A 12880-nucleotide genomic window follows, 5' to 3' on the forward strand; every position below is an offset into this window, starting at 1 on the left:
AATGGTAAAATTTCTTAAGCATCAAAATGTTGGGTTTCTGTAGAAAAGCCCATGTTCTTGGGATATACCTGCTGAAATATTCAGAATTGAAGCATAATGATGTCTGAAACTTACTTTCAAAAACTCAAAAAAAAAGGTGTGTGTGCGTGTGCGTGCGTGTGCATGTGCGAGCAGAGAGAGCATGCATGAGAGAGTGCACAAATGTGGCAAAATGTTAATGTTTGGTGAATCTAATGAAAAGTATATGGATATTCATTGTACTGCTGTTTGAGCTCTCCTGTAGGTTTGAAAATGATGCAAAATAAAATGTTGGAAAAAGTAAATTAGAAAATACCACTTTGTGGAACGATATGTTATTCAAATTATAAAGCAGACTAATCTCACATCATAAAGTTAAGACTTTTTGGTGGAGGGTATATTATTTAGTTGAGTGAGAAGCTTATTCTGGATATGACTTTAAATACATTTGCATAACATTTTGCAATTTCATGTGTTCCATTTATTAATTTCATTTCAATTCAACAACATTTATTAAGCTCCTACTCTGAGGATACAGGAGTGATTAAGATACAAATGTGGGAATGACAGATGAAAATGAATATGTGCCACAGAGCATGATAGGTACTCTTTGAGATGGAGAATATAAACTTTGTATTTACGTAACAAATAATTTTTATGATCATTTTATGTTGTGGGCAAGGAAATAATATCTCAAAGTGGTTCAGTGAGACACTTAGAGTCACATGCCTGGTGGGTGGCAGGGCAAGGATTTACTACAGGGGATTGGTTCTCCTACAGCCTTAAAAGTGCCCCACCAAGCCTGGGCACCAGACAGGACGACTTGGGGGTTCATCTCTGCCTCCTGAACTTGGAGGCAACTGCACAACTTTAATATTCATCCATCCACTCATCCGTCCATCCATTCATCCATCCATCTGTCCATCCATCCATCCGTCCGTCCATCCATCCATCTGTCCGTCCGTCTGTCCGTCCGTCTGTCCATCCATCCATGACATTTACTGAACACATACTATGCCATCTGGGAAAGCCCTGAAATGATGGGCTGGAATCTCAGAGGTTTCAGAATGGTGAGCCTTGGCAGAGAAGCCCGGGTCACCTGATGCCATCTCATCTCACCTGCTCACCTTGAAGGCTTTTGAAGTCAGAGGGCCTCACATTCCACCTATTATGATTATTATCTGCTTCTTAAAACATTATTTGAAAGATTACTTTGTATTTCTACCTGATTGATCATGAACAAAGTTCAAGCCATCTTCGGCTCAGTCCAAAAGCACGTGGAGAGAAGATGACAACTCAGTCCTTCCTGGGCATTTCTTCCTCCTTATCTTTGATTCCCAAATGTTATTTTTCTGAAAATGCACAACTCTGCCTTTGCTTTTCTGCTTCTAGTGATTCCATGGTCTGGCACTTTCTAGCCTCATGAAGGGCCCTCGTTTAGATTGGTGAATCTCATGCGTCATTCATGAGTGCTTTGAAGAATTTTGAGTGATCAAAAAGCAAACATAAATAACTGATAATGGGAGTTTAATAGAAGGAGCCATTTAAAAGGTGCATAATTTTAAATGATCAAGTAGAAAAGAATAAATTCATACCTATTGGTTTGACTTGCATGAGCCAGGCTGCAAATCCACTTTGGGGACCACTCACTCTGCCCTGCAGCAACATTTTGAATCTGCAGGTCTCAGCTGGAGTACTCGGCAAGAATCGGCTGCAAGTTACATAGCAGTGGAGGTGATGGAGAATCCATAGGGTCTGGAGTCAGAAGAAAGGAAGTGCACCCTAGCAATAGTCAGGGCACTCAGATGTGTGTTGAGGAACATCAGAAACAAATTCCCAATGACGAAAAGGAGGGAAGCATTTTGCTGGAATGTCCCATCCCAAGGAGCCCTGGAAGATGAGTTGGTGGAATCAGCAGGCTTATTAAATTAGACCGGGTGGCAGGCTCACATAGGTGGTGGGGAGGGAGGCACACAGGCCTGTCTGCACCTGTGCCTAGAGTTGGAATTTTTAACTGGTGTGCCTGCCTCAAAAGAATCACATATTACCTTGGAACAGGTTGAAGTGAAACAAAAAGAGTATCCCTTCTGAGCCACCGAGGCTATTTCATGTATTTGGATTTTTCAGTAGCAGAAAGTGTAACTTTGGAAAATCAATGCACTCAAATAATCCTCAAGATGTACTATAATATAGCTCCCCATCTCCAGGCTCCCTGTAATGCAATCATAGTATATTTAGAAATAATGGTGTTTGGAAGTTTTCTGACAATTTATTTCCCCTGGGATAAAACAGGTCAAATATCAAGTATCTCGTAGGTTCTGTGGCCTAGCTAATGATCAGCGAGTAGAATACACGCAGGCTCAGGGTTTTTATGCCTAGAATACTTGGACATGTTAATTAACCTCTTGAGAGAGAATGTTTGTGACTTGTCTAACAGTACCTAGAACATAGTAACCATTAGATCATAAACTATTTTTTAAAAGGTTTTATTATTTATTTATTTATTTATTTATTTATTAAGAGAGCAAGAATGAGAGAGAGAGAGCACATGAGAGGGGGGAGGGTCAGAGGGAGAAGCAAACTCCCTGCTGAGCAGGCAGCCCGATGGGGGACTCGATCCTGGGACTCCAGGATCATGACCTGAGCCGAAGGCAGTCGCTTAACCAGCTGAGCCACCCAGGTGCCCCTAAATCATAAACTATTAGATAAATAGGTTTTTTGGGGTGTGTGTATGCTATGATTGTAGAATTTTGATGGAAGAGGTTAAGACTGCTTTGAACGATTCCTGTATCCAAAAATGTTTCCTTTGTGTTCTATCTTACTCATATCTAAAGGTGGCCTTACTTTGATGCGGTCTAAGACAGATATGCAAACAGTTTTCAGGGAAATACATTTGTTCTGATTTTTCCAAATTTGGAGTTCTGGGATTTCCTATGAGTTCCTTCACTATGTGATAATGGTATGTGTCTTTTGGAAATTATTTCTCCTACCTTTAGGTATTGCCTTATGGTTTTTAGAGTACCTTACAATTCCTAGTTAGTTGTTCTCCATGAGGTTGGATCATTTTTTCCAAGGATTGGTAAACAATCTGGGAACATTAATCTGAGCCCAGGGAGAGGTTTTTTTTTTTTTTCAAGATCAAAGAGCCAGTGTTTGGGATAGAACTGGCTGAACTTTTTCAGTAATTGGTGTGACAATTCGTCCTTCTGCAGAGAGTAAGCCAAGGGGCTTCTTAGAGCAAAGAGGAACCTTTGTGGCCAAGAGTACTGGTTCTCAAAGTGTGGTTGAGAACCCATTGAGGTCCCCAAGACCTTTCAGGAGGTCCACAAGCGTTGAGATCCTCCTTTTCCCCATAACAGATCTATGTGATGCCAGATTTTCTTTAAATACTTCAACCAAAACAATATGTCACAACAAATTAAATGCAGAAGCAGATAGGAGAATCCAGCTGTCTCTATCAATGCACACTTTTAAAGAAACTTTAAAGATGTAAAGCCACTATTCTTTGTACAATTTTTAAGTTTTGGAAAATACAGTAATTTTTCACAAAAATGTGTTTATGTTTAAACATGTGGGTTTCTTATTATTTTAAGTGAATTAGTGATACATATTTTTAAATTTTCTCAACTTTTATATTTAATATAGACACATACCAACAGATATAATCCACATAAACAGAAGCTTTTAGAGGTTCTCAATGACTATTACAAGTGTGAAGGGGTCCTAAGACTAAGATTGGAGAATCATTGTCCCAGAGATTTTGGCTTCTAGTACCAGGTTTGGAACATTTACAAGCAGCTACTAGTTCTCAGAATTTATTTTTTTAAATATATGACTCTTACCATATTATGGTATGTAAAAAATATGAAGAGGAAACTCCCTTATTTTTTCCCCAAGAAATGAAAGGATCTCACAGAATCTGAGTACTGCCTCTGTCTCTAACTGGATGTGCTCATCGTCCAAATGGCTCTCCTGGGCTAGTTAATAAGGTGGGGGAGTCCTCTTCTGAAAGTCACGGTTGGATCTGTTACTTGGGGTCAGGGAATGTGGGAGGTGGAGAGAATGTGGGGGTACAGATAATCCTCACTCATTAACACATTAACACATTTAACACCTGTATTTGTTGTCATACCAGGATCGTTGGGAAATATATAGACTCTCGGGGTTCAAAATCCAAGCCAGATAAGTTTTGGGGGAAGGGGTAGGAGCTCCTGGGGTCCACTGTGGGAGACATGCTGGGATTCATGAGTGGGAGGTAAAGAAAGGAACAAAATCTCCACTTGTCTCTTCCATACTTCCGTACTGTCTTGGCCATGGGCAAAAGAGTGATCAGGATGAACGAGAAAATTAAAAAGGGAGAATAATCAGGATAAAAGGAGACAGTGGAGATGGTGCAGGGGAAGGAGGTGCTATCACGCTACCAAATAGCTGCTCTGCTCTCAGTTCTGCAGCTGTGAGCTCTCTAAGACCTGGAGCCAACCAAAGGTCATGACACTCCCGGGAGACACTCTTGGCTCTTGGTCCTGGGAAGGTTTAGCGCATGATGCTTGTTGCTCAAAATCAGATTTCTCAAAGATACAGACTTTAAGATGCTCTGTAGGTTGGTTAAAAATCAAGGGTATAATGATTAAGATGTGACAAAGGTTAATGAGTAGATCTGGAGGAGAAAGAAAAGTGATTATTTGGTTTTGAACATGGTAGGCTTGAGAGTCTGCACCCAGAGAGAGTTGTCCAATAGGCAGTTAGAAATAGAATCTGGATCTTGGGAGAGGGGTGGATAGTGCCTTCGGATCAGCATCATGTAAAGATGGTCAAGGTTGCAGATAGACGAGGTGACTTTAATAACTGTATCTCCTTTGCTTTAACAGCTTTTCCATGTGGCCTATCTTATCATCAAATTTGCAAATTCTCCTCGCCCTGATCTTTGGGTCTTAGAAAGATCTGTAGACTTTGGAAGCACCTACTCACCTTGGCAATATTTTGCTCGTAAGTAATCTTGCTTACCATGTTATGCAGGGCTTTAATTATTTGCAACAGATCAACACTGGGTTTAACTGGAAAGTTAGTCTCTCAGTTTGGCTAATTAAGGGCTGGCCAATTTTAACTCTCTAGGTTACTCTCGAACATCCCTATTTCTCAAGCATGTGTGCGTTAATTCCAAGGATACACATGCAGAACTGAAGTTGAAATGCCTTTTATGTTAACAGTTTTTGCCACTATTTAGGAAGAAGCGGGGTACCTGTAATTGGGCCATAGCTCCAGTCCTTTTCCTTTTATTTAGAATTAGGGACTAAGTTTCATCTTTATGGATCCTGCATTTCACATTATTTACCTTGACCCTGTCATCTTCAACTAATGAAGAATGTCGGTGTCTCTGAACCCTATGATGAATTGAGGTGATGGGAGTTTTGCTTACAAAGGCACTGGGCTTTCCATAAATGCTCCTTAGAGGGTAAATTTGCCTAATGAGGGGTGAGGAGTTAGAACCACATCTCCAAACATTGCTATTGAAAGTAAGTGGCCTAAAATGGCTTGATATTTTCTTTCATGAATTAAAACTTTATTCTTAGCTTTTGTCTAAAAATCTTAAATGCATCTCTGTTCTTTCCTTCTGATGTATTTCCTTAAGGAAACATAAGGTTCCTTAAAAGTTTTATGACAAGATGATAATATTTTACTTTATAGTATTAAAATGTTTTCTTCCTAGACTCTAAAGTAGATTGTTTGGAACAATTTGGGCAGGAGGCAAATATGGCTATCACCCGAGATGACGATGTACTTTGTACTACTGAATATTCCCGGATTGTACCTTTGGAAAATGGTGAGGTAAGCTGATGTGGGGGGAAGGGAGAGATGAGACTCAGAAATCAACACGAGGATATAAAATTTTGCATAATTGTGAAACTTGCACTTTCAAGATCTAAGATAGATCACAATAGAAACCAGAACTTGGAACTAACTGGTAAGGGAATCACATCGAAGACTCCCAGAACGAGTTGGGTTGGAAATTCTTTTAAATTTTTAATTAATTAATTAATTAATTTTTATTTATTTAATTTTTTTTAAATTGAGGCATAATTGACATCAGAAATTCTATTTGAGGTCTCAACTTCTTTTCTGGAAGTCAGGATTCTGGATTCAAGGCCCACAGGTCTTGAACTGTCTTTTCTGGTGGAATGTTTAGAATGTGGGCTACTGGTGATTGAAGTGAGGATTCCTCTCACTGCTTCACAAATACATATCCCCCATAAGGGTGAGGAGATGAGGGGTAAGGTGATAGCACAAATCCCTGGTACCTCTGGGCAGGGTGGGCATCATCTGTAAGGGAGGAAAGAATGGCTGTCCCTTTGGGGTTGCATTTGGTCCTGGTACAATCAGCTAGGCTGTGGTTTTGGGACATGGGAAAACAGAATGGGGAAAATCGGAGAAGAACTCCATGGAAGTTGTGAGGCCATCATGAGCATGAAGTGAGTTTCAAATGACCTTCTTTAAGGGTGTCAGTCTCCCTGTTTTAGGTGGAGAGAACTTTCTTGAGCAGCTCTATCCAGTACCTTTCAGTGATTGATGAGTGTCTCTAATTGTTGTCACGTGGACTTCATCACTTAAAGCATTAAAACCTGGCTTTTGTATAGATCTTTTTTTGTCCTCTCCACAGTCAACTCTATCCAGAGACTTCTTTTCTTCAACCTCATTTAGGTTTTTAGATAACTTTAGCTTTGTTCCTTTGATGTAACCAAAAGTTGTTTTCTTTTTTTTTTTAAATATTTTATTTATTTATTTGACAGAGAGAGACACAGCGAGAGAGGGAACACAAGCAGGGGGAGTGGGAGAGGGAGAAGCAGGCTTCCTGCAGAGCAGGGACCCCGATGCGGGGCTCGATCCCAGGACCCTGGGATCATGACCTGAGCCGAAGGCAGACGCTTAACGACTGAGCCACCCAGGCGCCCTTCTTCTGTTTATAGATTTTAACATTATATTTTCAACATTTCATAGTATTACAACACCATAACTACACTGATAGAACAAAGGGTTTGAAAACGAAATGATAACATTTTTGGAGAGCCCAGGTCTTACGGAGAGATTGCCAGAATTTGGAACTAGGAACAAGAAGGGAAGACAGAACTAGCAATGATATTTTTAGACATAAACAAGATCCAAGACCACCTACAAACATCTAATGGCTCAAAGAAACCAAGTGCTTTGGGGCATGTGAGTTATTTTTAGTTACTTGTGGCTATATTTTCATGAAGGGACTTTTTTCTCCTGTGTGTGTTGTGTGGTTATTTTAGGTTGTGGTGTCCTTGATAAATGGTCGACCAGGTGCAAAAAATTTTACTTTCTCTCACACCCTGAGGGAGTTCACCAAAGCTACAAACATCCGCCTATGTTTTCTCCGAACCAATACCCTTCTTGGACACCTCATCTCCAAAGCACAGAGAGATCCAACTGTCACTCGGCGGGTGAGTAATGTTTTTACATGCCTACAGGGCAGCTTTTTAAACTTATTTTTGCTTATCAAACTAATTGCCTTTCAAGTAATCTTTATGGCCAGTAATGGTGTAGGCATAGGAGTTGTTCTTGTATGAAATACTAGATGTAATTTTGAAGTTTGTTGAAGAAAAATTATGATATTCAGAGGATGAAAGGCAAAGATGTGTAATTATATTACTGCTATTATAACAAATAATCCCCAAGTTTTAGAGGCTTAACAAAATAAAAGGTTGATTTCTTGCTCATGTCGCGGTCCAGTGTGGGTCAGCAGGTGGGATCAGTTCTATGTGGTCATTCAGGGGACCAGGCTCTTTCTATCTAGAGGTGCAGCCATCCTGTAGGACCTCAGAGTTCTCCTCTGTATCCCCTGTACACGGTCAGTAGATGAGGAAAGAACGAGAGCCTAGAGAATACCTGCCTGCTCCTGACCACACAGGTCACCTCCATTGGCAGGAATTGGCGGTGTAGGCCCACCTATGTGCAGGAGGCTGGGTAATGTAATGTCACCACAGTGGAGGACACATAGGCATTGGGGAGCACCAGTGCTGTGTACTGCATTGGGTGAACATCTGTCACTCTCAGTATCAGGACAGTCTGACAGGAGATCCTGTCTCCTGGGCAGAGGGGGAGCCAGCAGAATAAATGTCTTAATCTCACTCTTCTCCTACCCTCTCATCTCCTGCTGGTGACTCCCATTTGGCCAAACCCAATGGGAAGCCAGTGGGCAAGAGATCCTATTGCAGCCCATAAAGTTCAGCCCCTGAGCAAAGGTCAGAAAGAGAAAGAGAAAGGGGGTCCTGGAGAGTGGACCTGGAAGGGTAAATAGAAGATGCCCAGTGTACCTTATAGAGTTTGGCTTCTGTAGGTGATATCAGAGAGCTGCAAGAGGAAGGCAAAGAGAAAAGCAGGTTTTACTACAGTTTTGAGCATTTTCCAGAAAGGCCAGTCGTCTTGGGTGTAGGTGGCTTGTCTTCTGCATTTTCTGCCCCTTTAGCTCTCTCTGAGCTACTGTAGGTGGTGACTACCTTGAATGAAATTTACAGGGGAGTGCTGGGCTTTCTGGTAAACTGTAGCCAGACTGGGTTTCCATTCCCCAGGTATTTTTGGAGCCTTGCCACAAATGTACCTCACCATCTTTTTTTTTCCTTTCATTGTTTTTTTTGGGGGGGAGTTTACAAGATTTGTACTTGTATGTATGTATATTTTTCACTTAGGTGAACGTAGTCTTCTCTATGAAGTACGTTTTTATGGGGCTCATCTCACATATAATCAGGAGACCCCTCATCCCAATCTAGGTGGCTTCTTTAAGTGAAGGAACAGCATACTAGCTGTCCTGTCACACCCTTATGTGCTGCTGGGATGAGGTCTGAGTGCTCTTTCTCTCTTTCTGCCACTGCTGTCCTTGATAAAATGCGCAGGGAGAAACTTCTGTGGTGATCAGCACGAGAGCTTCTAGGGTTAACTTGTTATACAAAGTCCTCTAATACTGAATTTATCCATATTAACAAGAGGGGTTGTTGGGTGCTGGGTGGCTCAGTTGGTTAAACATCTACCTTCAGCTCAGGTCATGATCCCAGGGTCCTGGGATCGAGCCCCATGTTGGGCTCCCTGCTCAGTGGGGAGTCTGCTTCTCCCTCTGCCTGCCCCTCCCCCCTGCTTGTGCTCACTCTCTTTCTCTCTCAAATAAATAAATAAAATCTTTAACAAGAGGGGTTGTTAATGTCTTCAGACTAAGTAAGATGTTGTTAGGACGCTTAGACTCTAGCAGTTTTTAGTGTGGAAATCAGAACAGAGCGCTTACGTTGAGGGACTAGAGTGCTTTAAGGTGACTGATGCAACAGCAACCACAACAAGATACAAAAATCTTCTTGTCCTTGTCAGTTCAAAGACTTCCTCGCTGACAGGTATTCTCATTGGCAGCATGACCTCATGAGAAAGATCCTTCTACACCCCCCAAATTTCTCTCTGGGTTCTGCGCTTCCCCTGCCAAGTCTGAGAAGTAAGGGAGCTGGTGGACACTGCCACCTGTCGTTGCTAGTGGGGAGGTCTCCAGAGGACTGGAGATGTGCCTGGTGGATGACTTGGTTTCCCATAGCTGTGACCTGGTGTAGGGGCTGTTCCTCAGCTGAGTCTGAAGCTTGCTCTCTCTGGCCCTTTGGAGCTTGAACTCTGCCTTTGGCCTTATTAACCTTGAGTTAGCAAGGCTTCTACAACTGCTGGTGGACCCTGCCAGTCTCGGCACTGTATTTGCTCTGTCATTGTAAATATTTTCTCCCTTCCTGGAGCGTGCACATAGTAGGCAAAATTTGATATAAAAATTTATTTTTGGTAAATAGATATGTTCGACTTATGAAACCCAGACTTAAAGTAATCTGGGAATCACTTAATCCTATTCCAAAAGGCTATAGGGCATGCCTGTTTTCCAAGGCAATTTCCTTCCATGCATTTAAAGCATTTGACTTTTTTAAAATGCACAAATTTGGCAGTATGCTATTACATTTGGTTGAGGAATGCATTTATTTGGTAAGAGAAGTTACATCCAGATGCTGCTCCCTTTTGTGTTAAGGTAGGCTCAAGAATACAGGATGAAAAGGAAGAGGGTCAATACAGATGTGAGTTACAGATTAGTAAAGCAAAGTTTGTTGCTCTTCAGTAAAACTGACACTTGTGTCTTCTGTTATATAGTATTATTACAGCATAAAGGATATCAGCATTGGTGGGCGATGTGTTTGCAATGGCCATGCCCAAGAATGCAATGCAAACAATCCTGAAAAATTGTGAGTACACTGTACCCATTTTTTAGCCTTGCTGTGAATAAGTCTCATTGTTTCAGTAAATGTTTGCATCCCATTAAATGTTTCTAAGTTCTTGCCCTCCATAGGAATGTTTCATTGTCAACAAAAAAATGGTGTGTATATTTCTCCCCTCCTCTGGCCCTGCACTTGCTTCTACATGCCCCAACCAGCCCATAGCAGGCATGGCTAATCAATCACAGTGCTCTATGGATGATCTAGGATGAAGCCACCAAATCCTCCCGACCCCCCATCCCCAGACAGTGCCCCAGGCATCCATGAATAATTGATTAGAGTTAGCAAGAGAAAAAAAAACTTGTTTGTTATTCCTGGTCTAATGATAGCAGAGGGTATACATTTTCAAATATTTTTTTTCATTGTGGTAAAATACACGTGATATAAAGTTTACTATCTTAACCATCTTTAAGTGGTAGTGGTTTAAATTCAGTAGGATTAAGTACATTCTCACTGTTGTGCAAACAATCTCCAGAACTCATTTCATCTTGCAAAATTGAAACTCTATTCCTGTTAAACAACAGCTCCCCACTCCTTCCTTCCCCAGCTCCTGGCAACCACCATCCTCTTTTCTCTATCAATTCGACTACTCTATACATCAGAAACTAATGATGTAATGTATGGTGACTAACATAACATAATAGAATAAAATTTAAAAAAATTGACTAGGTATTTCATATAAGTGGAATCACCCGATATTTGTCTTTTTGCAACTGGTTTCTTTCACCTAACATAATGTTCTCAAGGTTCATCTATGTTGTAGCATGTGTCAGAATCTCCTTCTTTTTTAAGGCTGAATAATATTTTTTTTATGCATATACCATATTTTGCTTATCCATTCATCTGTTGTTGGACTTTTAGGTTACTGGTTATAGTGAAGGATGCTGCTATAAACATGGGTGTACCCATTTTTGTTTTTTATTGAGGTCTATTTTACATACAATAAGATGCGTGGATATTAACTAGTAAGTGTTCAGCAACTGTATACACTCATGTTAGCAACACAAGAGGGATGCTATTGTGGCTGGAAATGACTGGATGCGAGATACAGCAGTAATTTTCTCTCAATGTTTTGTTTAGAGTCTATGATTCCCCATGAGCAACATTTACCAGAGATGTTTTACTTTTAGTCAGATGAGGTTTGTATATTATTAGGCTTCATGCTCAGGCACAGGTGCCAGCTACCAGCTTATGTAGTGTGGAGCCCTGTCCCTGACCAGCAGCAATCCTGAATGTTGTCAGCCCTCCTCGGAGATCAGGCGGTGCTGAGATAGCAACACGAATCCATCACCTGACTAGCCTTTAATTGGCAAGCACTAGTTTATTAATGATTAATCCATTGCCTCCTGGAGGGTAGGGACCTAAGACATTGGCAGTCAGATCAGAGAAGTCCTGAGTTGGAGAGAGAGGGGAGAAAAGAGGTCGGTCTAATATCCCTTAGTCTGAGACAAAATGGCACCACGTGGGAGAGGAGTTGAAGTCATTGGAGAAGGTCTGAGCTTCCTGCTTGGAAGGGTTGCCAAGCCCTGTTGACCTTGGCAGACCTGGAAGGCTTCTATCCTGGGTAGTACAGAGTGAGAAACCAAGGTGAGTAGACAAACTGTTTCCCCTTGCCTCAGTTTATGCCAACACAACAGCCTTGTCTCCCACTGCTTGCTGGTTTGCTTCTGCCCAGCAGGCTTACTAATGTAAATGCTGAGGAAATCCACACCCACAAATAGGAAAAAAATCTTTTAAAAATGTTTTTTAAATTAGTTTCAGAGGTAGAATTTAGTGATTCATCAGTTGCATATAACACCCAGTGGTCATTACATCAAGTGCCCTCCTTAATGCCCATCACCCAGTTATCTCATCTCCTACCCCTCTGCTCCATCAACCCTCAGTTTGTTTTCTAGAGTTCAGCCTTTCTTATGGTTTGCCTCCCTCCCAATTTTCATCTTATTTTATTTTTCCTTCCCTTCCCCTGTTGATCTGTTTTGTTTCTTAAATTCCACATATGAGTGAAATCATATGGTATTTGTCTTTCTCTGACTGACTTATTTCGCTTAGCATAATACCCTCTAGTTCCATCCACCTCATTGTAAGTGGCAAGATTTCATTCTTTTTGATGGCTGAGTAATATTCCACTGTGTGTGTGTGTGTGTGTGTGTGTGTGTGTGTGTGTGTGTGTGTGTGTGTGTATACATATATATATATATATATACACCACATCTTCTTTATCCATTCATCCGTTGATGGACATCTGGGCTCTTTCCATATTTAGGCTATTGTTGACATTGCTGCTATAAACGTTGGGGTGCATGTGCCCCTTCGATTCACTATGTTCAAATCCTTTGGATAAATACCCAGTAGTGCAAGAGCTGGATTGTAGGGTAGCTCTATTTTTGACTTTCTGAGGACCCTCCATACTGTTTTCCAGAGTGGCTGCACCAGCTTGCATTCCCACCAACAGTGCAGGAGGGTTCCCCTTTCTCCGCAGCCTCACCAACATCCGTTGTTTCCTGACTTGTTAATTTTAGCCATTCTGACTAGTGTGAGGTGGTATCTCATTGTGCTTTTGATAG

At 41.3% G+C, this 12880-nt stretch overlaps 1 protein-coding gene across 5 annotated transcripts in view; it reads left to right on the forward strand.

Annotated features, from left to right (window-relative positions):
• The window catches only part of LAMA3 (laminin subunit alpha 3), a 257294-nt gene that overhangs the window by 54009 nt on the left and 190405 nt on the right, over positions 1–12880 (forward strand). For all 5 annotated transcript variants that reach the window (XR_003517036.2, XR_003517037.2, XM_027576786.2 and 2 more), the window contains exons 3-6: positions 4887–5004; positions 5726–5844; positions 7308–7478; positions 10195–10286. Coding sequence is in view for 3 of the 5 variants with exons in the window: in XM_027576786.2 (XP_027432587.1) it covers positions 4887–5004; positions 5726–5844; positions 7308–7478; positions 10195–10286 (500 nt within the window). In the remaining 2 variants the exon portion in view is untranslated. The remainder of the gene's footprint in view (positions 1–4886; positions 5005–5725; positions 5845–7307; positions 7479–10194; positions 10287–12880) is intronic.

Source organism: Zalophus californianus, chromosome 14 (genome assembly GCF_009762305.2).
Source record: "Zalophus californianus isolate mZalCal1 chromosome 14, mZalCal1.pri.v2, whole genome shotgun sequence".
Taxonomy (NCBI): Eukaryota; Metazoa; Chordata; class Mammalia; order Carnivora; family Otariidae; genus Zalophus; species Zalophus californianus.